This window comes from Larimichthys crocea, unplaced genomic scaffold, assembly GCF_000972845.2.
Source record: "Larimichthys crocea isolate SSNF unplaced genomic scaffold, L_crocea_2.0 scaffold461, whole genome shotgun sequence".
Classification (NCBI taxonomy): Eukaryota; Metazoa; Chordata; class Actinopteri; family Sciaenidae; genus Larimichthys; species Larimichthys crocea.
This window is the reverse complement of record NW_020856012.1, coordinates 159473-187239: the sequence shown is the minus strand read 5'-3', so window position 1 is coordinate 187239 and position 27767 is coordinate 159473. Positions and strand designations below refer to the sequence as shown.

Genomic DNA, 27767 nt, shown 5'->3' with positions numbered 1-27767 from the left:
ATGGTTGCTGATGGGCGGCTAGACCCGTCCTCTACTCAGGCAGTGTATCATGACGCCAGAGCTGCTCAGTCGTCGCCAATGGAGGGCCTGTCAGGTGCTGTCCGAGCGTTCTGGGGGTGCATCCTACGCCATTACCTGCCCACACTGCAAACCCGGTCCAGTGGCAGTCGGCACACATCCCCTCTTCAGTTGGACACATCGTGATGATCGTCGATCTTCAACTCCCAGAGCATCATGGCCTATTGGAAAATCAGAGCAACGTGATCCATGGGCTAGATGGGCTGATTCGTCGCGGAGGTCAAGGTCCAGACCGAACCTACATCCGACCTGTGAGCCGTCTCATCAGGCTTCCCTGTGTACCAAAGAAATTGAACAGTGATAGACTGGATACTGGCAAATTTGCGGAGCAATTTTGGGGGCGGCTGTGCTGAAGGCTGTAAGACAGAGCAGGTGCTTTAAGCAGATTCAGCCACAAGGGGGCGCTGTCACGCTCCATTGGGCAGAGCGCCGCTGCGTGGAGAGAGAGAAGAAGAGACTGACACGGGACAGTGCATGGTCGGAGAAGAGGTTACGGTTCGATACATTGTAGCGGTTGATCAGCTGTTTATGGTTTCAGTGTGCATCCAGAGAAATAACCCACACACAAACACACAACCCACAAGAAGTATTTATACACCTGTAAGCTGTGTACTGGATTAAAGTGCCATAAAAGGACGACTGTTCCTGCTTCTTCTCATTCTTATTTAAGTCTGGGGGGAACTTATGGACTGTGTTCTAACAGACGCACACTTCGCGATTGCAATACAGAGTAGCCAGTTATGAACGTTAAGGCCTCCATCACAGTGGGGGTTTACTTGGAGTTACCGGTAGCGGTGGGAATTCTTCTCTCATCGTACGACTGCAGCCTGAGTCCATGCCATATTCCATGGCGGGGTCGCTACTAACAAGCTGGTGTTAGCCTCTGGATGAGCTATGTTGCTTTTGTCCGTTTTTTTTTTTTTTTGACATTTTGAAAGGATAGCCTTAGATGGCATTCAACGTAGCCGTAGGTGGACCCAGATGTATTAATGCCAGTTGTTTTAAAACAAATAGTGACTGAAAAAAGCTTAAATTAAGTTGGTGCTGAGAGCTGAAATAGATTAGACTGCTCACCGCCGCCATCTTGCCGGCCCCCCCCCCACTCCTGACCTGCATGACTCCCCACCTCTCTCCTGCAGCTGATCACCCCCCCTCACATCCACCACGAGATCTCCTGAATTCTTCTCGCATATCACAACGATATTTCCGGCTGTAGTTCTTTGACTCCTGCAATGGCATTCCACGCCGCATCTTTTTTCTGCTGCCTTATAAAAGGATGTGAGGTGTCATTGGATTACGCCTGAAAACCCCTCACCCCCGGTGAACCGGAGTATTTTATTTTGAAAATCAACCAGGGTTTTATTTTGTATTTTGTAGCTGATTTCCTTCCCCGCATGGTCTGCTCTAGCTGAATTTATGCGGTGTGCTCCGTGTCCGAAAATAGAAGCTCTGCGTATGTGTGACGGAGGGCTGCCGGACGCCGCAGTCGCTCCAGAGCCGTGACGCAGCGGGAGGAGACTGTGTGAGCGGCACATTGACTAACATTGAAACGTATCGGTTCCGTCGCCGTACCGGAGCCGTCCGGATTCAGGGTGCTGAACCACCTGAAACGCTCCAAAGGTAAACTCTCTAAAATGTTCCACAGGTGTAGACTCACCTGTGACAGATGTAGAGTATCACCTCCCTCTAGCACACTCATTTTGAGAGGTCCAAACTATCCACTTATTAGAGCTCAATTTTGGATCTTCGAATGTTGACAAAAGGTGATTAATTATATTGATTATAAGACATTTTTGCTATAGCAGAGAAAACAACAGTAATCTCAGGGGAATTTGCGTTTTTTTGTTAGATGGTGTCTATAATCTTATATGTGTATTCTGCACACCAGTCGTGTTTAGTAACATTAAAAATCAAAATGTGGATGACAGTGGGTTTGTGCTGCCACCACTGTCAACAAACCACACCCACACAGTCTCTTTAAAACAGATTAACTGCCTAATCGCTGTCCTTTACTGCACTAGTCTGGATTTTATGGCCTCAGATTCCTAATCCATCACAGTCTTACAGCATAGCAATGTCTTCTTTCACGCAACACTTTTGCAGAATAAAGGTTTGCAGTTTCAGGGTCATGATGAATAATGACACCCTCTTGCCTTTTTGCACCACAAAGAAAAAAACAAGGTCCGTGTTCCCCTAAGTCAAGGGGACAGACTTGTGCATTTGCATTGTTTCATGGAAAAAAAACAGGTCTGATGTCAGGGGACAGCATGTGTAATCTCTGTGGCTCTCACGCTGAATATTAAAACCCTAGGAAATACACCACATGAATTCCTTGCTCTCCCAGGAGAAGAAAATCCTATCAGCAAAATAAAAAAATAAAAAACAAAACAAAATCACCTGAGGTCAGGTTAGTCGGGTAGTCAACCAGTAAAACCACGCACCAGCAGTTACCAAGAAAATCCATCTGCCATTCAAACGTATAATCACCTAATCCTGTGAGTACCTTTCTGGAAGCTGGAGCCTGTATCTGCTCTTCTACTCTGCCTCTGTGCTTCTCTGGCTGCAGTTTATCTTCTCTTCAGTTTGACATGCACTCCTTTCCCTCTGACGGAAGGATTACATTAAAATAAGTGCAAAAACAAATAAATTCCCATATTGTGGCTCAGCATTTTCACTTTTATACTATTTGGGCCAAAAGTATATGGGCACACTTTTGCTGTGATGGAATGTAACTAATTTAATTTACTCAAGAACTGTCTTAATTCATATTCTACTCCACTACATTTCAGAAGAACATTTATATGACAGAATGAAAGATTAAGGTTGTACAACAGATATTGTTAAGTAGTACAGTAATGTACAGTAGTCTGACAGTTTAGTTGGAGAGGTTGAATATCAAACTCTGACTCTGCAGACTCCTTTTACAGAGTCCACCATGCTTAACCACCAGGATTCTACAGTGGCCTGGAACAGACAACTCTAGCTCTAGACAAGACATTTGCATTTCTTGTGCATTTTCTTGGCACTTTTCTTTTTTTCTCTAACCATAACCAACTTTGAATTGTCTAAAGGTTTCAGTTTATAGTTTTATTTATCATATGTAGGCTACAACAAGAACAATAAGAAACAGAATCCAACAATTTTGAGTAAAAAGTGGAGTGATGTTACTAAATTATAACAAATAAAAAAATAAAATGAAATATGTGCAAGTGACAATCTATGTAAGTGTCTTAACAAAGAATACTGTAACCCCTACTCTATGGTATTAAGGCGGACTAACCCTCCACACCTACTCTTACTGCTTGCCTTTCAATAGAAGGGGCCTGAGTTCATATGACTTTTCTGAATTAGCAATTTTTTACTTTATTCGCGTTCCTTACCCCAGCAATCATACAATTTATATAAATTAAGGACACAAACCACGTGCGTTTAAATCCAAATTATCCGGCATCAGGTATTTATTTATAAACAAAACAAATTTGAAAATAATGTAAAAATAAATAAAATATATTTTTCTTCTTTTCACAGTTGTAAAATCAAATTCACAAATAACAGATTTCCTTAAGTACCCTGTAGTTCAATTTCCAACTTCATTCAATACCTTTTTATCCTCAATTTATTACCTGTGGTACCACACAAATAAATAAATGTATACCCCAGCCGGCAAAACAAAATACCAAATAAAACGTTGCAGCCTGATACTTTACCGGTGTTTCTCAAAGTCAGTTTAAACAAAATGCCGTCCAACCGTAGGCAAGGATATGTCAAGGGGTGGCGAGGATGAACAGCAGCGAGGGAAAAGATGGGGGGAACAAAAGGCCTCAGATGTGCACCATCCTTCTGGGAAACTGCAGCCAGCACGGTTCCCACTCTCGTCATCTCCTTCACACATTAAAGTATCTATGTGTCCATGCCATCACTATTTTTTGGGTAAAATTAGCGCTAGCAAAGGAAAAAACTAACATGACGATAGCATTTCAGAATTTGAATTAGCATGGTTAGCCACAAGCGGGAACTAGCGACTCAATTTAGCACTAAACTGACTGTAACAATACATCACAGTAAATATTTACCTGGGAAGATAATTTTCAGAAAAACTTTTCGTCAGTTTCCAATTAAAATATACTTTTCATCCAAAACTCCCCTCTGTCGGACAACTCTCTCTCTCTGGCTTTTCTCAGCTTGTTGGCAAAGAAAAAACATTGACACTCACGGACATTTTCGGACCCAGCAGCCAAAATCCCGCCCCTCAAACAAACAACAGACGCCTATTGGCAGGCAAAACATTAAACAACCAATGAATAAAAACAACTCAAAACCAAGTTCGATCTAAACCTGGACAAACCATAGACATATATACATAGACGCCGCATTGAGCGCTGAATCGTACGTAAACGGCGCCGCCATATTGGTTCGGGCAGATCTGCCCGTAAACTAATACAAGGAAATGGACTGAACTTCATAAAGCGCCTTTCTACAAAGTTCTTTAAGTTAAGTCTCTTATACACCCATTCACACACACACTAATATATCTGGGAACAAAACAGGCACCAAAAACAACGTATGTAACTTTTAAAGTGATGATTATAAATGTTTACTCCTTATGTAAGCACCAAACCAACGTATGTATTTTTCTAATGGTTCGGGCAGAATAAAGAATAAAGAGCACTAACGTGTACACACACACACACACACACACATATATATAATATATATAATATATATATATATATATATATATATATATAATTATAGATATATATATAGATATATATTGTGTGTGTGTGTGGTGTGTGTGTGTGCTCTTGATTCAGAAACCCTCATGTCACATCTACATTTCAGGACTGGTTATATAGACACAGATTAAATGTTAAATATAAATATTTCAATATTTATCATCACAGTAACAGTGTTACACACATTAGTAGCAGTAAACACTCAGCATTAGAAAAATACATACGTTGGTTTGGTGCTTACATAAGGAGTAAACATTTATAATCACTCTCACTACAGCACATACACACAAATACACACACACACACACACACACACATATTATAAGTGATCAAGTTAAATCCCTGAACGAGTTCATCAAATCCCTCTCTAATTATACCGAAAATATGCCACTTTGATTGGAAATATAACACATCATAAAAGAGTAAGATGCTCTAACTGCCATTTCACTGTGACTTTGGAGATGGATCTAAATGGTCACTGATTATTCATTTCATTTAACTGATTCATCAGCTAATTGTTTTGGCAGGATTACAGAAATTAACGATGCAGGGAGCTGAAAGAAACTATCAGTTTGATATGTAGTGCATTCATTCATAATATGAAGCGGTGACTTGATAGTTTCTGTAGAGTGCTAAAAAAGACAGAGTGATTTAAGTGAAGCTGGGAAACAACTCACAGAGACCCAGGGTGCTGAAATGGCAGACTGTATATAATAGACTGTAGGAAAGCGAGTGATCCACTGAGATGCTGCAGGCTGTAACTACCTGGCTGGAGCTCCATTTGAAGCTCTGAGTGCTCTGCTGTCTGCTCCACCTCAGCTGCACTGGTTAACATGAAAGCTCAAATCAACATCATTTTGCATGTTTAATCCTTTTACAGTTAAAATTACAACATCATCACGTCATGCTATCCTCCCTCTTTTTCTTTCTCCTCAATGTGCCTTTCTTTCTGTCTTTAAAAGTTACATATGTTGTTTTTGGTGCCTGTTTGTTTCCCTGATATATTAGTGTGTGTGTGAATGGGTGTATAAGAGACATTAACTTAAAGAACTTTGTAGAAAGGCGCTTTATGAAGTTCAGTCCATTTCCTTGTATTAGTTTACGGGCAGATCTGCCCGAACCAATATGGCGGCGCCGTTTACGTATCGCGACCAACGACCAACCCGCTCAATGCGGCGTCTATGTATATATGTCTATGGGACAAACACTATTCAACCTAACATGAAGGGTGTGATGCATTCAAAGACCATAGTAAATATAATCTTCAATTTTGCTTTAAGGCAACTGCATCTATTTCAGTTATATATTTGAGCCCATTACCTTTTTAACACATTAAACATAAAAATACACATTAGCATGTTGGTTGTGAAATAGTTTAAACTCATATTTCAACCACTGGGCTACAATACTATTAGGTACAAGTTTCTAAAATAATATCCAGGATACATTGTGTGCAGTGTAGTGATACTAAAGATACCTTAAGTTTATGATGCTTGTGCTGTGTCACCTTGTTCACATGGGGTGCTCTGATAATTGGAAGATTACAAATCACATGAGAGTAGAATGTTAATTTCTCTCTCCAGAAGAAATGTTAGACAGACAGTATGGCTGTTAAGCAGATTGGTGCAGTTTAATTAAAAAATTTAATTTTCGATAAAGTCAAGAGCAATGCTTGTACAGTAGCTACAAACATAACACGTACAGCTGAGAGCTGAGGTATTCTTTACAGTACAGATCATTACCATGAGACTACAACATAAAAGTGTACAAATATTGATTAAAGCAGTGTTCTCACTAGGATTTATTTCTTGTTATCCAGAGTTATAGGAACACAGAAGAAAAAGGAACGGAAAAGTGACTGGATTGTGAATTTTAAAGTCCAGCTGGAATTTCAAAGCTATTTATTTCTTTTTCTGTTTTTCTTGTCTCAAACAAGATAGTTTGAAGGGAGTTTAACCAAGGACATGTAGGCATTCTTCTTCATTTCTATTCTCTGTTGCTGACTCTCCTGCTGACAAAAAGACAGAGAAAACACCTCTCTTGTGTTGTTGTGATTGAAAGACCTTGGATTTGTTTGTTGCTGTCAAACTCTGAAACAACATGCTGGGGAATCTGGGGACTTTAATTCTTTAGACTCAGGGTTTTTTTTTAGCAACATTCAACATCACCAGATTAAGAATCCCTGAAGACTTGAACATCCACTGCTGTCAGATGTCCTGTTTGTCTTTTGTCTTGTTTTCTCTAAAAGGCTACTCATGCTGTGTTCAGCCAATTTGAAACATGAGACTTCATTAGCAACTATCAGTTTTCAAAAATTACGTGTTTAATAGGCCATTATTTTTAGGCTCTGCTTGGTGTAAGCACCACCAAAAATCCACTCAGCTCCCCATCTGTTTCAACCAGTTTCTCCAGAAATTATCACTTTTTTTTCGGGTCACTAACAACCTTTCAGACCTTAGAGTAATTATGAATAAATTGTGTGATAAATCGTTTCTGTCTTTTGCCCTAAGCCTGGTCAAACGGAATGGAAACTGTTTAGCACAGATGATTTGCAGTATTAAAAAGGATTGAATGAACAATGAAGAGAGAGTCTTTCATAACCCATAAATTGCATGTCTATCAACACCTGTGTGTCTCTGAGCAGACTGACCCTCAGCCACCTCTTTTTAAGTAGCTGAAGAAATTATATTAGTTTCAAGTAGACAGAAGGTGCATGAAAAAAAAGCTGAAAGAAACTTTTGATCTTTTTCAACACAATACATTTCTTTGGAAGTTCTTGATGAAAGCATTAGCTCTAATGAAAGTTCTCTCACCTCCTGACTTTTTTCCTCTATAGATGAATTTCACTGGAGGGCTTCATACCTAAATGACAGAATAGGTTGTTTGCCAGTGACTCACAAAAAGACATATATGACCATTGGTGAGTACCAGCAACAGGGGTACGTAAGTCATGTGATGGTTAGATGGTTTGAGTTTGGTTAGGATTGTGCACCAAAACTACTTGAAGGAAAAAAAACACTTTATGTTACTAAGCTGACTTCATGACTTTTGTATTCACGCACGACACAACATCCAGTGGGTGTCTTTTTTCACTCTATAAACTTCTCCTGTCATAATTACTATGGCCACTAGAGGCCACCACCAAACAATAAACATAAATATGGGTCATAATAAGCCTCTAGCATAAATGACCTATACAAGTGTTTTCCTGGTAGGCACAGGCTGGACCTTCAACTGTACAGCCCAACACAATGATCCTCTAGGATGCTCAGGGAGAAGGTTTTATATCAACCACCCGTTGACTTTACTCCACCACAGGTACCGGCGTCTAGATTCGACAGGAATCCTGTCCTATCTCTTGTTTTCGTATGGACTTATGCTTAATGAAGATGTGTCATTGATAGAGCCCAATCGTCAGTCAAAGTCTTTTTACTTTGCTACTTCAATAGATTTGGCTACATGCTTCACTTAATTGCTCCTTATTGACATGACATGGTTTGAATCCTATCTACAAAGAAGACATTGCGATTCTTCCAAGAGAAACAGCATTGGACCGCCTCGGTAGCTTAATGGTTACAGCCCATGCCACATAACTGCAACATCTAACTGTGGACGTTTTGCTGTCATATGCTCCTTTTTCTTCCCTAATTTACCGTCTGCTGTCAAACTGTGCAGTAAAAGTGAAAAAACAAACAAACAAACAAACAAACAAACAAACAAACAAAAAACATGACAGCATCAGAGACAATATAGATTTATCTTGAAATCAAAAAAGCCCTCTAGCCTCAGTAATTAGGACGCTTGTCTGTTGGGAGCACATACAGGTCAGGGTGGTTGGATGGGTTCACAAAACATTTACATAGGGCTTCTTTGACATGCTGCTTACTTACTGTTTCCATCTTCAACATGAATTTTTAAAAAACATTTTAATGTACTTTAGAAGGTTTGCTGAAGGAGTCCATACTCTAGTTCAGTATCCACATGCTTTAACAACTCCTCTACCAGAGCGACATATAGTACCAATGATTATATCAAAGCACTTAAAAATGGTTCTGGATGAGTGCCTCCACAAAGAAACCAGTGGAGACTGGTGTCATCCAAAGTTTATCAGAGACAAACAGCAGCTACATTTTCACGCACAATGGAAATAAAGTGAAAAATCAAGTGGCCTACTTTCAGTTAGGCATAAACTAACTCCACCTTAACCTGCCTCCATTAAAAATTACAATCAGCTTTTAAAGGTTTTTCGTACTATAAACTATTTACGGAGCAACGTGTAGTGGCTAGCCACATGGTAAATGGCAAATGATCTATAGCTCCTTTCTAGTCTTCCGACCACTCAAAGTGCTTTTACATATACTCTTTCATACACTCTTTTATATTCATTTTCCTCCAAGCAATCTCCTCTGTTGTGCAGTCTCCATATAAATATAAAGTAGCATAGAGCTCTGTGTGCACACAAATGCCTAATAAACAACAATGGATGGCTATGTCTCTGCAAACAGGGTAAGAAGTAAGACTGAAGATCAATGCACATTTTAATCACAGAAGTTAAAAGAAAACGGTATACCCACTGGTATCAGAGCAGGATTCAGGTTGAATGGTGTTTATTCCCTCAGGAAGGCAGGTCTGCCTGTGACTCTCTCCTTTGCAGCTCCCCCGGGTTACATAAGGCTCACTAGCTGTTTGTTGTCTCTGTCTCTGCTTTGTTCACGATTTGACATTGCATCTTATTATATACTGTGTTGACTTTCAGGCATAAATTGAATGAGCTTTTATTTTAAAAGGACTCTTATTTTTTGTGATCAAATGTTTATTTAACAAGAATACAAGTTACAGCCAAAGAACATGACTCATTAATTGACATTAATAGAAAACAGTACAAATATGACTGTAAAAACTAAATTACAAAATAATAAGGTATTAGTATTACCCTTGCACTTCATAGGTACAAGCGAAATTAAACCAAACCAAAAGCACATAAAAATAAAGTAAAGTAAAAAAAAAAAAAGAGAGAGAGAGAGAGAAAAGGAGGAACACCACTACCCACCCACCCCACCCCAACACCACCCTCACCCTGGTACGATCTCTTAAGTTACTAGCATCCTATGGAGTATATGACACAGTATACACACACGCGCACACACACCCACACACACACAAACCCAACCAGGAGAAACAAGGAGGATAGAGTCTCACAACAAGATATCAAGTAAGAGAAGGGCTTATCTTATAAGTTCTTTCAGTGAGTTAGCTGCTGCACACAAGTTCTTTATGGTAGCCTCATTAGCACCATTAATTCTAGCAGTTGATAGTTCTAGATAAAGTACATCAAGGAAAGTAAGTGTCCAGTGTCTGATGGTGAGAGAATGGGGAGGTTTCCATCTTAAGGCTATCAACTTCTTGGCAGCTGTCAAACCAGCCAGTACAGTGCGCTTTTTGAGTTTAGTAATATTAACTTCTGACAAATCAAATAGCAAAAGGACAGGTATAGTTACCGGTATGGTCACTGATACTAAATCAGAAAGCTTGGCTGCCACCTTGGACCAGAACTGCGAAACTGGAGGGCAATTCCACATCATATGCAAAAAAGTGCCAGAAGCCTTCATAAAACATGGACTACACAAATGATCAGCTATCAACTTTATACAGTGGAGTTTGCGAGGGGTTGAATATGTTCTGTGTACATAGTTAAAGTGGATCTGCTGGTGGTCTGGGTTGTGGGAAGCCTCTCTAATATTTGCCCAGACCTGAGACTAATCAAAATCAGAGTTTAAATTGGGGCAGTCATACCTCCATATTCTGTCAAGTGGTAGTTCATTATAGGAGGCCTCCAGGAAAAAAATATAAAGTGCAGATACTACACCTTTCTTTTTAATTCGAGTGGCAAGTAGTTTGTGTAGTAGGTGAATGGATAGCGGTTGTTGTGCCTGTAAAGATGATCTAAGTTCCAGATAAAAAAAGAACGAGTTTGCTGGCAAATTATACCTGTCTCTAATATCTTGAAAGGTGCTCAGCCCAATGTCACTATATACTTTGTCTAAAGTGCGAATATTACTGTTACTTCAGGCACCACAGGAAATAGGTCTTCCTCTGATCAGTAGGCCATGGTTGTTAAAGATCGGTGTAAGTGTATGCCACTTGCAGGAGATTTCACACTGAAGCTCAGCCACACGCCATGTCTGGATGAGCTGTGAAACTTTGGGCCAAAACGCAATCTACATTGTTTATTGGATATGTTAGCAAAAAGAACATCCTGCAACTTCCAGGGTCTCACACAGTTTTCTTCTAGCCTGCGCCAGGAAACCAAGCCATCAGAGTCCTGCCACACAAGTAATGGTCTAAGTATGAATGACCAGAAATAAAACTTAAAGTTTAGTACAGATAAGCCGCCACTGGCCACACTTATTTGTGTGATGAACAGTTTAAGGTGCGAGTGCTTTCTGTTCCAGATAAATCGAGACACACTAGAATGTAGTTTGTTCCAATAATTGACAGAAGGAGAGAGGGGAATCATTGAGCTGATAAAATTAATCCTGGGTAAAATGTTCATTTTGACTATAGAGACATGTGCTCTAAGAGAGTTAGGGAGACTAATCTACCTATCCAGGTCCGCCCTAACTTTATTAAATGTTGTTGAGTAGTTGTGCGTAACGGTTCAAGGACGGGAAGATTTGTATTCCGAGGTACTTAAAATCCTGGAAAACTGGGATGCCAGCTGGAAATTGCAACCCTTTAGCTGAATCATTAAGGGGGAGTAACGCAGATTTGGTCCAGTTGATCTTAAAACCTAAGAGACAGCTAAATTCTTCACAAATGGACAGTAAGTTAGGTATAGATTGCAGAGGCTTCTCCATGAAGACCAACACATCATCAGCATACAATGACAGGTGATGATTGGAATCATGAAGTGAAATAGGATACACAATGGGGGACTGTCGAATCATCTGAGCAAGTGGCTCAAGTGTACTGTTTTGTCCACTGCTGCATCAACTATATGGAGAAGACATCTGACATTGTCTGCAGCTAGCCCAGACTTTATGAATCAAGTCTGATCGCAACTAACTAATGTCGGCATGTGATTCTGAATGCGTCTGGCCAGCACCTTTGCATATATTTTAAGATCTGCATTTAATAAACTGAGAGGTCTATAACTACTGCAGTCTCCCGGGTCCTTGTCTTTCCTTATGAGTAAGGATATCAGAGCCACATTGACATCTCTTGAAAAACTTCCTTTGTCTATAGGTCTGCTTTAAGTTCTTCCAGTGAAATGGGTGCGTCTAGATGCGCTGAGTCAGCCACCGCCAATTGTGATAGATCTAATTGTCCAAGGAAGTTCTGACACTTATCTCTATCCAACTGTATCTCCAACTGGTATAAATAAGAATAATATGTGCGAAAGGTCTCACTCACCTGTTTAGGATCAGTCAGAATTTGGCCTGTTGTTGAGCTGATAAAAGGAATGTCAGCAAAGTACTTGTTGTTCCTTATTTTGGAGGCGAGAAGATGGCTGGGACTAGACCCCTGAAAATAGTAACACTGTCTAGTTCTGTGTATCAGGAATTCTGGTTGCTGTTTTAAAATGTTATTAATCTCTTTTTTTAATTATTTCCCGTAGTTCAACTTGTTGGGAATAGTTATTTTGTAAAGTCAGTTCTATTCTAGCCAAGTCAGCTTCCAAGGCTTGCAATTTAACTGATCTATTCTTAAGCATATTTGAGGCAAAACGGATGGCGTTGCTTCGTATGAACCCTTTGACTACATCCCATAAAATCCTGGGGTCACTGACTGAGCCTACATTAAAGTCCAGAAATTCCTTTAGATGGAACAGAAACTGAGATTTATAATCATTTTTTAACAAAGTGGTATTAAAGCACCACCTAGCACGTTTGGATAAGCAGCCCAAGGTTACACAGCAAAATACTACTTTATGATCTGATAAAGCAATAGGTAGCAAGGCAGCAGCATTAATTTTTTGAAAAAATTGTGGTGAAGTGAAAAGAAAGTCTATCCGTGAAAATGATTTATGTCTGGCTGAAAAAAAAGGAGTAATCTTTCATGGTTGGGTTAAAGGAACGCCATACATCTATTAGACCAAGGGTCTTAGCCCATGACTGTAAAGCTGCAGTTGCCAGCTGTTGATCTTTGGAGGCGCTCAAGCTAGATCGATCATCTGTATGCCACACTGCCTTCACATCTGCCCCCACGATGAGAGAATATTCAGATAGTTTTAACATCTTCTGTGTAAGTATGTCATAGAAAGTCTTGTAAAATTTGTTTGGAGCGTAAGCAGAGACAACAGCTACCTTCCTACCATACAATTCCACCTTGGCCACTGCTATCCTTCCTGCTGTGTCTGCCCATACATCTAACACCTTAATTTTTAGATTACGTTTACAAACAATAGCTACTCCTTTACTTTTTGCTTCAGCTGAAGAGGAAGCAATTGTGTGGTAAAATCTGTTGGCCATCCGACCAGAGTGCGTCTCCTCAACAAGTGCGTCTCCTGTAAGAGAGCCAGGTCAATTTTCCACCGGCGCAAAAAAGTAAGGACGCTGGTCCTCTTGTGCGGTGTATTTAACCCATTTCAATTCCAAACCAAAACAGATAAATCACCCATTACTACATGCTGGACTCAAAGTAATCAACCATGTGTATACCTCTTCCTTAATTAACAGTTTCAAGTTCAACTCCTGTTTCCCAAAATATGATAATAACAACAACATCAACTTACCCCAAAATACCCCTTGATGGTGCCCCAAAAACAACATGATATATATAACCCCATGAACATTTAGCTCAAAATAAATAAACCAAAAAATAATATTAAAACCCATTTATGTTTATCCATGATCTAGTATGGATATGGGGCCGCAGAGGTTCAAACTTCAATCTCAAACCCAGCAGTTAATAAACAGAACTGGCCAGAATGAGCTGCCTCCAACAGAGATAGCTAATTTACGTTTTCTTACTTAATGTTGTAAACAAAAAGGATTCCAGGTAGTGTCTTATGCTAGTGTTACTTTCATGCCCCGACACACTTACACGCACCTTAAATTAGAGAGCATGGAACAGAGAGGCTGGGACACAAAAAAAAAAAAAAAGAAAAGAAAAAGGCAGCAACACCTGAGCAATAAGATGCACTGAGTCCGTAGTACACAAAGTTAGAGGTGACCAAGTGCAAAGGTTAATTGTCCTCATTCCTGCTGGCACTGATCATGACTAACCAAACATATCAGCAGCAAACAAAGTTTGTGTCCGAAACAAAACTCAGAAATAAAGTGGTGGTGTGCTCAATGCTGTTCTTGGAGAAGGAAAACAAAAGCCTGATGCTTAAGCATCAAAATATAAAAAAAATTATGGACCAAAAGGATTATAAATTAACTGCTGATGCAAGCCAGGCTAGAGATGTCACATCTCACTGATCATAAAAAGAAAGGAAAAAATGGAAACCTGTTACTTTGATTAACAAACCATACTGCGGCAGAAGCTCTGAGTGACGGTCAGCGCTTTAATCCAAATCAAATCAAATCAAATCAATTTTATTTGTATAGCCCAAAGTCACAAAGTACATTTGCCTCAGAGGGCTTTACAATCTGTACAGGGAGTGACACCCTCTGTCCTTAGACCCTCGGTTCGAGTGAGGAAAAACTTGCCCACAAAAAACCTTTAACAGGGAAAAAATGTGGAAGAAACCTCAGGAAGAACCACAGAGGAGGGATCCCTCTCCCAGGACGGACAGACGTGCAATGGATGTCACGTGTACAGGACAAATCAACACAAACATATTGTACAATTACAATGACTGACAAAATGACAATGAATCACAATGAATGATGATGAATGACCACAGTAGCAGATATGGTAGCAATAATGACAGTAATTATATGTGTAGTGGACGTCGTGCAGGATCACAGCAGCAGCCACGATCCACGAGAACCTGCTGGACGACAGAGCACAGAAACTCCGGGGAAGTTTGGTTAGTAACATGCATTAATGAGACATGTCCACAGATGGAGAGATATGGAGAGATATGGAGAGATATAGAGATATAGATATATATATATAGAGAGAGTGAGATATAGAGAAATATAGAGAGATATATATAGAGAGAGATGGATATATATATATATATAGAGAGAGAGAGAGAGAGAGAGAGAGAGAGAGAGAGAGAGAGAGAGAGAGAGAGAGAGAGAGAGAGAGAGAGAGAGAGAGTTTTCGGTAAGGGAGATGTGTGCATCTTCAACCAATACCGTGCCTGGCTAGGCATAACCCTCGGTGGGGTCCCCCGGCAGTGTAATCCTATGGCAGCATAACTAAGGGATGACCTGAGCCAGCCCTAACTATAGGCTTTATCAAAAAGGAAAGTCTTAAGTCTATTCTTAAAGGTGTTGACCGTGTCTGCCTCCCGAACCCAGAAAGGTAGTTTGTTCCACAGAAGAGGAGCCTGATAGCTGAAAGCTCTGGCTCCCAATCTACTTTTGGAAACTATAGGAACCACAAGGAACCCAGCGTCCTGAGAGCGCAGTGTTCTAGAGGGGTAGTAAGGTATTATGAGCTCTTTTAGATACGATGGTGCCTGACCATGAAGAGCTTTGTAAGTAAGGAGAAGAATTTTAAATTCTATTCTAGATTTAATAGGTAGCCAATGCAAGGAAGCCAAAATGGGAGAGATGTGATCTCTGATCTTGGTTCCTGTCAGAACACGTGCAGCATTCTGAATTAACTGCAAAGTCCTAAGAGACTTATTAGAGCAGCCTGATAACAAAGAGTTACAATAGTCCAGCCTTGAAGTAACAAATGCGTGGACTAGTTTTTCTGCATCCGCCTGAGAGACAATGCGTCTGATTTTAGCGATGTTACGTAAGTGGAAGAATGCAGTCCTCGAAATTTGTTTTATGTGGACGTTAAAGGACAAATCCTGATCAAAAACAACTGCAAGATTCAGGCACCGTATAGGATGATTCAGATCTGTTGAGGTTAGCCCGCAGCTTCGTCTGGCCGGACAGGCACAGAGTCGTCATTCCCAGTTGCAGGTGAGACTTGTGGCGCCGGTAGGGAGCTGATGAAATCCTCAGCCCCCTCCACAGACTGGAAAACCTCTTTGATTTTTAGTGTTGGGGGGGTAGAGTAGAAAAAACTCCACTCCTTTGGCTCGGGCCATGTTCATGGCTTGGGTAAAAGCTTGTCGCCTTTTGACAGTGTAGCCGCTGTAGTCAGGTGAGAAGCGAACCGGCCGTCCATTCATGAACTAAATTATAATTCATTTGAAAGTCTTGTTCTTAGCCTCACCCACCCAACCTGGAAAACATCACAGCCAATTTTATTTGTTACAGTATATCGAGCTCCTGGTCCTTATTCTGAATTTCTATCTGAATTTGCAGAATTTGCATCAGGCTTGATCCTTAAATCAGATAAAGTAATAATTGTAGGTGATTTTAACATTCATGTGGACAACCACAATGATAGTCTTAGTACTGCGTTTATCTCTCTATTAGACTCAATTGGCTTTTGTCAAAGTGTAAATAAACCGACTCATTGTCTGAACCACACTCTTGATCTTGTTCTTTCATATGGCATTGAAATTGATAATCTAATAGTCTTTCCACAGAATCCTCTTCTGTCTGACAATTTTTTAATAACCTTTGAGTATATACTACCGGACTATAAGCCTTTGTGTAGAAACTCCTACAGCAGATGTTCTGATAGTATTGACAGCATTGAATTCAGTGCCATGTCTCAATGTAACAGAGGACTTGTCTGCTTCCTTTAGCCCCTCACAAATAGACCATCTTGGTGATAGTACTACAGGCTCATTACGGACAACTCTAGACTCTATTGCACCTCTGAAAAAGAAGATAATTAAACAAAGAAGGCTAGCACCATGGTATAGCCAGCAGACTCGTAAATTAAAGCAAGAGGCACGTAAATCTGAACGCAAATGGCGTGCCACTAAACTGGAAGAATCTCATCTAGTCTGGCAAGATAATCTCAAAACATACAGGAAGGCTCTCCGTAATGCCAGAGCAGCCTACTACTCTTCATTAATAGAGGAGAATAAGAACAACCCCAGGTTTCTCTTCAGCACTGTAGCCAGGCTAACAGAGAATCACAGCTCTACTGAACCATCTATTCCTTTAGGTCTAAGTAGCAATGACTTCATGAGCTTCTTTAATGATAAGATTATAACTATTAGAGACAAAATCCATCACCTCTTGCCCTCAACAGGCATTGATCTGCATTGTGATACAGAAAGTTTGGAAACAACTGTAAAACCTGATATGTATTTAGACTCTTTTTCTATCATCGACCTTCATCAAATAACTTTAATAATTTCTGCAGCTAAGCTGTCAACCTGTCTCTTAGACCCCATTCCAACCAGGCTGCTCAAGGAAATTTTACCTGTAGTTAGTAATTCGTTATTGGATATGATTAATCTGTCTTTATTATCAGGATATGTACCACAGTCCTTTAAGGTAGCTGTAATTAAACCTCTTCTTAAAAAGCCCACTCTAGACCCAGAGGTCTTAGCCAACTACAGACCGATATCAAACCTTCCCTTTCTGTCTAAGATACTTGAGAAAGCTGTAGCTAATCAGCTGTGTGACTTTCTCCATAACAATAGTCTATTTGAGGATTTTCAGTCAGGATTTAGAGTGCATCATAGCACAGAGACCGCATTAGTCAAAGTTACAAATGACCTCCCAATGGCATCAGACAAAGGACTCATCTCTGTACTTGTCCTGTTAGATCTTAGTGCTGCATTTGACACCATTGACCATCAAATTCTTTTACAGAGACTGGAACATCGAATTGGCATCAAAGGAACCGCCCTAAGCTGGTTTAAATCGTACTTTTTAGATCGATCTCAGTTTGTTCACGTCAATGATGAATCCTCCATGCAGACCAAAGTTTGTCATGGAGTCCCACAAGGTTCTGTACTTGGACCACTTCTATTCAGTTTATATATGCTTCCTTTAGGGAACATTATTAGGAATCACTCTATCAATTTTCATTGTTATGCTGACGACACCCAATTATATTTATCGATCAAGCCTGATGCAACCAATCAGTTAACTAAACTCCAAGCATGCCTTAAGGATATAAAAAGTTGGATGACCTACAATTTTTTGATGTTAAATTCAGACAAAACTGAAGTTCTTGTAATTGGACCCAAACACCTCAGAAACTCTCTTTCTAGAGACTTAGTTACTTTAGATGGGATCACCCTGGCCTCCAGCTCCACTGTAAAGAATCTTGGAGTTGTTTTTGATCAGGATTTGTCCTTTAACGTCCACATAAAACAAATTTCGAGGACTGCATTCTTCCACTTACGTAACATCGCTAAAATCAGACGCATTGTCTCTCAGGCGGATGCAGAAAAACTAGTCCACGCATTTGTTACTTCAAGGCTGGACTATTGTAACTCTTTGTTATCAGGCTGCTCCAATAAGTCTCTTAGGACTTTGCAGTTAATTCAGAATGCTGCTGCACGTGTTCTGACAGGAACCAAGATCAGAGATCACATCTCTCCCATTTTGGCTTCCTTGCATTGGCTACCTATTAAATCTAGAATAGAATTTAAAATTCTTCTCCTTACTTACAAAGCTCTTCATGGTCAGGCACCATCTTATCTAAAAGAGCTCATAATACCTTATTACCCCTCTAGAACACTGCGCTCTCAGGACGCTGGGTTCCTTGTGGTTCCTATAGTTTCCAAAAGTAGATTGGGAGCCAGAGCTTTCAGCTATCAGGCTCCTCTTCTGTGGAACAAACTACCTTTCTGGGTTCGGGAGGCAGACACGGTCAACACCTTTAAGAATAGACTTAAGACTTTCCTTTTTGATAAAGCCTATAGTTAGGGCTGGCTCAGGTCATCCCTTAGTTATGCTGCCATAGGATTACACTGCCGGGGGACCCCACCGAGGGTTATGCCTAGCCAGGCACGGTATTGGTTGAAGATGCACACATCTCCCTTACCGAAAACTCTCTCTCTCTCTCTCTCTCTCTCTCTCTCTCTCTCTCTCTCTCTCTCTCTCTATCTCTCTCTCTCTCTCTCTCTCTCTCTATATATATATATATATATCCATCTCTCTCTATATATATCTCTCTATATTTCTCTATATCTCACTCTCTCTATATATATATATCTATATCTCTATATCTCTCCATATCTCTCCATATCTCTCCATCTGTGGACATGTCTCATTAATGCATGTTACTAACCAAACTTCCCCGGAGTTTCTGTGCTCTGTCGTCCAGCAGGTTCTTGTGGATCGTGGCTGCTGCTGTGATCCTGCACGACGTCCACTACACATATAATTACTGTCATTATTGCTACCATATCTGCTACTGTGGTCATTCATCATCATTCATTGTGATTCATTGTCATTTTGTCAGTCATTGTAATTGTACAATATGTTTGTGTTGATTTGTCCTGTACACGTGACATCCATTGCACGTCTGTCCGTCCTGGAAGAGGGATCCCTCCTCTGTGGCTCTTCCTGAGGTTTCTTCCACATTTTTTCCCTGTTAAAGGTTTTTTGTGGGCAAGTCTTTCCTCACTCGAACCAAGGGTCTAAGGACAGAGGGTGTCACTCCCTGTACAGATTGTAAAGCCCTCCGAGGCAAATGTACTTTGTGACTTTGGACTATACAAATAAAATTGATTTGATTTGATTTTGGGTTTAAAGTCTATCCACCAGGATGAGTTGGGCAGAATGTAAGACCGACTCAGGCACTTCTGATGTACTCTGAAAGTGTCTCTAATTCTCCTTGGCCAAGCGTCAATAAATAATACAGCATAAGACATCAGAGGCTCCTGAACACTTTCTTCCATCTTGAACTTACCATTGATCATTGACTTTAGCAATTTCTCCACAACACAAAGAATTGTACATACTGTACTATGCAGTCAGAGACTCAGCCAAATGTCATTTGTCTGCCAGAAAGTTATCTTCTGCTAAAATCTTTTACTAGAAACCACAATTAATACCCAGTGAAGAAGAATTCTACTACTTGACCTGCTCAAAGACACCACCTCATTCAACATATTCTGTCATGGGTTTCCTGTTTGGTAAATATCACCTCTCCTCGCTTCTTTAACTTTACCTCCTGCTTTTGTTGCATTTTCTGACAACTGTCTGCCCTGTCAATATTTTCACCTGCTGCTGATTAGTTTTTACCTTGTTATGCTGAATCCACTAGAGTATTTAGTCTGTGTGCTTCTTTGCTTCAGTGTCACTTTGTCTTTGTACTAATTTTCATTCATTTTCAGTTGGATTTGTTTTTTTGGTTGGACACCCTCCTGTAAGTCGTTTTTTTTTTTTTTCTCAAAACTTTATTTATTGTATTTTGGTCGTTTTCAATAAACAATACATGATGAACACAACTCACATTAACAAACCTTCCAATCCCTTCCCACCCTCTCCTAACCAACAGTTCTCTCGGAGGAAAAAAGGTAATTAAGTCCATAAGAAAAGAAAAATAAATAGATAATAATAATAATACTCATAATTAAAAATACATAAAATACATTATTAAAAAAAAAAAAGTGTACAATAGTACAGAGTTAAATTAAAAGGACAGTTTTAAGGTAGAGTTATAAAACGTGGTCACCATCCCATTTCTCTTCCTCAATTCGTAACCTTAGTTCTCTAGCTGTGGTACAACATTCAAGCCATTCTGCAGGGGTATTGGTAAATTATCTGTTCCCAGGCATTTGTATATTCATGTTGATTCATAAAAATAAGAAAAGGTGTCCATATCTCATAAAAATCCTCAACTTTCCCTCTTACTATGTAAGTCAATTTTTCTAGTGCCAGACTGCAAGACATCTCCTTAACCCACTGTCTAGAATCAGGTCTCTGAGTATCCTTCCAGGTCAAAGCAATTACACGTTTGGCTTGCAGCAAACAAAAATTGATTAGCTTGCGTTTCTTCATATTCGCTGGAAAATCTTCAGGGTATATGTGTAATAAACACAGTTTAGCTGCGATGGGAACAACACTATCCGTCAATTTAGAAATCAGCTCCAGAACCTCTTTCCAGAATACCTGGAGTTTTCGGCATTCCCACATACAATGGTAGAGAGTGACAATTTCTTCAGTGCATTTAGTACATAGATCAGGGATCTCAGGATTAAAATGATGTAGTTTAACCAGAGTAATATAAGTCCTGAGCAACCACTTATATTGTAATAATTTAAATCTGGTATTTATAGTTTGGGTTTGGGCAAAAAGACATGCCTTCTCCCAGTCCTCTACAGAGATGCTGAAGATCATTCTTCCATGCAGCTAAATACGAAATCGAGTTCTCTTTGGAGCCTGCTAATAGTATATCATAAAACTTTGATAACTGTCCTCTGTCATATAAATGGTTTACCATGAATTTTTCGAGAGTGGACAGTGTAGGTTCTGAGGTAGTTTTAATTTGGGAATATATAAAACTTCTAATTTGCAGGTACTTAAAAAAGTGCTTTCTGGGAAGGTCATGTTTATCTATTAATTGTTGGAATGACATTAGTGTCCCTTCACTATATAAGTCTTTTATCTTGCTTAGTCCTTTTTCTGTCCAATATTTGAATCCCATATCGCATCTCCCTGCTCTGAAGTTTTCATTTCCCCAAATAGGTGTGAAACCTGAGAGTTTAGGAGCTTCATTTAAAAATGTATGGACCTCGTGCCAGATTGATACAGTATTTTTTAGGAATGGATTATGTGCATGTTTTGTAAGTATTTTGGTTGGTGCAGAGTAGAGGTACAGGTGCAGTGGCAGTTCCAATGTGTTCTTTTCTATCTCTATCCAAGCTGGGACCTCTGTATCGAGAAAGTAATACATGGCCGCACGCAGGGACGTCACTAGGTTTAAGAAACTGGGGTGGCTTAGCCCATAGAGGAGAAAAGTTATTGCGCGCGCTATGCGGTAGAATCTGCAGCGGCTCATAGCACTGGCACATTAAGCCTGATCAGATCAAATCAATGGACCCTGCTGCTGCAGAGTTTATAACAATTATTGCTATATGAAATGTGGAGGGTAATCCACACTACTACTATCACTAGTCACAACCCTTTTCAGCACATAGAAAATCTGTTTCAGATATCTGTAATCATTATTCTTACTTGTCAAAAAGGAATTATTAAAAGTAAGGAACTTCTACGTTTTACAAAAAACTTATGTCCAGTACAGAGTACATTTATACATTTTCTGTTTTTCATATGAAAATTAAAAAAGCTCAGCTCTAAAAACTCACTCAAAAATTCCTGAGATGTTTGTTTTAATTAAAATAATTGAAATATAACAATAAATAAATGAAAATGAAAATTAGGAATATCATGCGTACTTAGTTTTTCCATAAAATAAATTGTTTAAGGAACAACAGAACTTAACAGTGACATGTATAATATGAGAGATGTTAGCAAAAACTTGCTGGGTCTCAGGAGGTTTTGACTGAGATGTGAGAATATATATTGTTGCACGTCAAAATGGTTTTACAGATATCTTAAATTTACATTTCCATCAGAGAAAACTAATTGGCTGACTAAATGTTAAAAGGCCTTAGCATAAAATAGCACTGCAGTTTCTGTGCCGCTGTGTTGAATGGGGTGAGGGGATACGAGGGGACAGATGAGAACAGCAAGGCAGCGTGTGCCTGTTTGTCTGTGTGTACACACAAGTCTGTAAATGTGTGTGGGTGTGAAGTATGATACTCAAGCAGCATTATGAACTCATCTGGTTTTGCACGAGTCGCCTCTGTTCTCCCTTAATATATCCAACACACACACGTACACACCAAGCAGCCCGATCAGATGTTGTCTTATGGAAAGCCATTTGAACATTTATTCCGTGCATTAGAGTCAGAAGTGATTTTGAGGCTAACAAGTACTAGTAAGGCTATTTGAGCTTACTAATAGTATTATTAGACATTTTTGGCCTTACTTTACTACTAGTGCATATTTCAAACCCTACTAGTGTGTCAAAATATTGTACTTGTACTGCCAAGTAAGTACTTGGACAGGGCTTATGTGTTGAATCAATGCTGTGGCTTCAACACAGAAGTATAAATCAGGCCATAGCAAGCTCTAGAGGTGCTGCTTAGTTTCATTTGAAGCTTTGACCTCGCTGGGTAGCTGTTTCCCTATGTCTTCTGTATTTCTGTATAAGTGAAACTAAATCACTGTGGGCAAGCATCAGCATTAGCATATCGGTATAAGAGTGGCATCAAATCAACTAACCCTTAGTAAAAATGCCAAACTGAGGCAGGTGGATCAGCGGCATCATGCCATTAGCAGCCTTCAGTACTGTATTTTGGACTGAATAAGTTTAAGTTAAAATCTCTAAGTGGTGAAGATCTGGAGCAAAACCTGTGCAAATTGAAATATTTATGTAGCATTTATATATATTATACAAACAGTGTTATGTGGTTTAATAAAAAAAATATATATAAACACAGCTTGTACAAACAATAAATGTAAGTGGCTGTGTTCATGTATCAAATATCAAGACAAAAGATCTTGTTGAGTCTCCATGTCAGGATGAAATCATAGTCTAGTGAAGTAAACAACGAAAGCATTTTGTCATTTTACTGATTTCCATGAATGAAGCTTCAGATAGTATGTACTCTTTTCTTTTTTTTTTAATAAAGATTTTTTTTCTGTGACATTTTTGATGAGTGAATTTTAATTAAGTTTGTGAATGCTGTTCAACTTGGGCTTGTGTATATTTAGTTAACAATTTTGGCCTCTTGGGGGCTCTTTAGCCTCTAAATTAAAATAAATCTAATAAGCAGCTTGCTGCCAACTGTCGTGTGCTGCTGCATGCGGGGTAAAGCTGTGAGAGTTCCAAAGACACAAACTCTCAGAGGTGAGGCGAACTACAGACATGTGTAGTAGACATTTTGTCGTGTTCTTATTTAGATTATCCATCTGTGAGGAACTCGTGGTGGTTTGATCCCCAGTGAAGCTGCTACAATCTTCTCTTCCTAAAGAATCACTTGTCAGCAGGACATGTGTCTGACTGAGCAAGTCACTCCCAGCTGCTTAGCCAGAGAAGAGAACCTTGTATTACGCATACTAGAGGTCATCTTTGGGGTTTAGTGGTAATCTGTGATTTACTAATAGATAGAAAAACCATTCATCCCCCACCGGGTGATGGAAGAAGCAAATGCCATTAAACATAAAGTTTGTCAAGGACTTGAACCCCCAACCACTGGCACCCGAATCAAGAACATACTCCTGAACCATGGGTCGGCAACCCGCGCTCCAGAGCCGCATGCGGCTCTTTGATCCCTCTGATCTGGCTCCCTGTGACTTTTGAAAATAATTGATGATATTAAATTAAAATGTATTGTAGCATCCAGCCGGACGCGTGAGGAATAATGAGGCGTTATTTGGCCAACCTGCTTTTATTGCCAAACAGTTCGTTACAGAACGGGGTTATTGTCGGCCATAACCACGCCAAACGACATCACAGGTCCCACACACAGCCTCCTCGCGCCGTACTCCATCCACTCCGCTCACACACGCGCGCTCCCCCTCTACCTGCTCCCCAGCCCCTTGCTCTCATTCAGGTGCATTCACGCACCATGGGAAACCACAGAACTCAACATCGTAACACTGTAACATTACTGCAGGGTCGCTAAAGTATCTTGTTCGACTGTTCTGTATTTGTTAGTTTTTGAAAATGTAATCTAAATATGAAGATTATGGTGACATTGTTACATTTAATAACCATATTAAAATACATTTTTGGCTATGCGCGCGCATTCTTGAACTTACAGAACCGTTCGAACCTAGACAGTAGCTACGTTCCAACCAGACCGCAGGTAGCTAGAGCTAACTATGAAGAATTAGAAAACAAAAGTGTCTGACCCCCGCAGCGACCGATTTCTTAACCCAGGTAGGCCAACTATGGAGAATTCTAAGAAAAGAAAAGTGTCTGAAGAAAACAGAAGTTTCAATGCTACGTGCAGTCCTCATTAAATGAATAATAAAAAAAAACGTTGCATGCCGTGTCATTTTAAATGTCAAAAGTGTTTTGTGGCTCCCGGTGCTTCTCTTTACGGTGAGAAACTGGTCCAAGGCTCTTGGAGTGGTAAAGGTTGCCGACCCCTGTCCTAGACAAACAAGCTCTGTTTAGCAGTCAGTAATGTGACTTTACAGGCAGTTTTGCCATTAATTAAGATTTCTTTCACTTCATAAAGCTGGCATCTACCTCATTGCTGATATTAAGCAGATTTACTCTGTTAACTACTACATGACACAGCTAAGTCTATGTCTCATGCACCGCAAGATGTTCTGGTGTTTGCTCTGTGTTCTGACTGAAAGCTAACTTATCTAAGTGAGTTCCCTGTTACTGTGATCATATAATCATGTTTTCTATCATAATAATGAGCTGAGCAGCAGAGACAGTGATAACCGACGATGCTGCTCCAGCTTCCACATGCTGGTGTTCACTCGGATGTCCAATGTGTTTCCAGGGTAACCGCTATGAACAGGAGAAGCTGCTGAAGCAGAGCCACACACTGTACGTCGGGAACCTCTCCTTCTACACCACAGAGGAGCAGGTAGAGACAGACTTTCATCATCATCACGTGAAACATCTAGCATTGCTGTTTTTCTCTTTTTTTCTTTGAGTCACTAAGTGAGTTGTCTGAGTTGAATTTGAGCGTGGTACACTTCTTTGTTCACAGAGCTTCTAGTGGATTGAATTGAAAAACTGTATTTTTCTCACGCCAAGATATTTCTTCTGACTTGATTGTTTTTCTGTCCGGTCAACAGGTACACGAGCTGTTTTCTAAAAGTGGAGACGTCAAGCGCATCATCATTGGTCTGGATAAAGTCAAAAAGACAGCCTGTGGATTCTGCTTTGTAGAGTATCCTTTGAAGTATGAGACTGGCTTTGCAAATATCATAATAATTAGTTTTGAAAATATGTGCAGCAAAAATCTGTTTTCAATTCGCCTGGATGCTAAGCAACATAAAATGCATTATGAGTCTAAGTGTTAACACCATAGCATGAAATGTGCAAGTTCAGGAGCCTGTGACAGACCTTAACCCCAGCTGTACCAGATACTACACACGTACAGGTGCAGAGAATGCCATGCGCTTCATTAATGGCACACGGCTGGATGACCGGATCATCAGGACAGACTGGGATGCCGGCTTCAAGGAGGGAAGGCAGTACGGCCGTGGCAAATCTGGAGGACAGGTGAGGATTCAGATGAGTGTTTGATACTTGTGTGGTTTTATGAACATATCCCACTGTGGATGCAGACAGCTTTTTATATCTAAATATTTAAACCAATGACACTTTTCCCCCTAGTGCAGCTGGACAATTAAACAAATATACCGGCTATCACCATCATTTTATTTCGACCAAACTAGAGTTGGTGATTGTTGAAGAGTTTTATTTTGTTTCTGTCAAGCTGCGATTAGCTCCGGTGGCTGCAACACACGGAATGCCTCGCATCCATGCCCGGTGTAAATTGGCTATAAAAACAGACACACTGCTGTCAGCTTCAGACACTCGGCCTCTCAAAGGATGGACATGATGCACTTAGCTAGACCACATTTGTTTTAAGCTTGATGAGCTCAGAAGGAGCTGATAACATTAGGAAGCTACCAACTCAGTCAATAATTCATACATGCTGATATATCACCAGTTATTTGCTTCATGCATATCATTAGTGTCAGTGACAAATAACAAGGAATACGAGAAATCTGATGTGCCACTAAACACTATTACCATTACCATTAGTTTGTCCACGAGAGCGCTGATGTTGATTTTCAATTGTAAAATGTATCTTAGCTCCTATAATTTCATAACAAACCTGAGAGAATGAAACTTCTACAGACTGAACACAGCCTCAGCAGTTCATCATTATCTGGACTCAGTTGATCAATATCACAAACATTTCTGAACATGATTTTATTTATTTCTCAGTATCAGTGGAGTGAGGAGGGACATCATGGCTTTCTGTCAAAGATACAGTTCAGTGAGAAACACTGAGTGCTGTTGGCATAAAAATGTGATTTAATCTAACAAACTTTAGATGAGCAGCTTCAAACCAAAAACACACATCAGTTAAACAGTTTCTATTCAAAGCAACCCAGACACATCACATTGTACAAAATAAAACATTCACCATGACAGTGGTATAGCCTAACACGATGTGACTGGTTTCGGTGTGGTGAAAAAAGTGTAGGCTTTTCTGTAGGACACTGTAAAACACAGCACAGAATGACATTTAAAAATGACTTGTACAGAAATGGCTTTAAAAAAATCAATATTGTATATGATGACATTTGAATCCATCAGAATGATATTTAGAAAGAGAACTTCCAAAATAAATTATGCATGATTAACCATGGCCTTTGAAGAGACTGCATTACTGCAGCATGACACTTGAAAAATGAAAGTGCATGTTATGATGGGCTGTGTTTTTGTTTCCTGCGTAGGTGAGAGATGAGTACAGGCAGGACTACGACCCAGCCAGAGGGGGCTACGGGAAGCTGGCTCAGCAGCATCGACCCACAGAGGCACGTAATAGTTTTTAGACTGAACCCCACCGCAGCAGTCTGCCTGGTCTCCACAGAGCCCCACCCTCAATGCTGGACCACATTCATTCTCAAACCATGCTACAACATGCTGCCACAGATTGTTTGTCCACAGTGGCTGGATTTCTGTCCCTGTCTCACCCCAGCCTTCCATCATTCTACATGTTAACACAGGTCACACTCTTCACTGTCATTTCTCTTTTTTTGTCATTATCCTGCATAAAATGCAGCATGTAGTGGCTGTGTTCATGTATCAAATATCAAGACAAAATGATCTTGTTGAGTCTCCATGTCAGGATGAAATCATAGTCTAGTGAAGTAATACAACGAAAGCATTTTGTCATTTTACTGATTTCCATGAATGAAGCTTCAGATAGTATGTACTCTTTTCTTTTTT

At 40.0% G+C, this 27767-nt stretch overlaps 1 protein-coding gene across 1 annotated transcript; it reads left to right on the top strand.

Moving 5' to 3' along the window:
- On the top strand, positions 1 to 27767 carry ncbp2 (nuclear cap binding protein subunit 2). The gene is made up of 6 exons (XM_027276597.1): positions 1 to 94; positions 190 to 329; positions 25291 to 25377; positions 25592 to 25686; positions 25883 to 26021; positions 27272 to 27767. The coding sequence occupies exons 1-6, from the start codon at positions 1 to 3 to the stop codon at positions 27368 to 27370; spliced, it is 654 nt and encodes a 217-aa protein (XP_027132398.1). The 3' UTR covers positions 27371 to 27767.

Bases quoted from the DNA above. Each gene is read 5' to 3' on its own strand.
- ncbp2 (XM_027276597.1), top strand. From the start codon at position 1: ATGGTTGCTGATGGGCGGCTAGACCCGTCCTCTACTCAGGCAGTGTAT. The intron at 25,378-25,591 runs GTAGAGACAGAC...TCCGGTCAACAG, and splicing joins TCTACACCACAGAGGAGCAG to GTACACGAGCTGTTTTCTAA. The intron at 26,022-27,271 runs GTGAGGATTCAG...TTTCCTGCGTAG, and splicing joins GTGGCAAATCTGGAGGACAG to GTGAGAGATGAGTACAGGCA.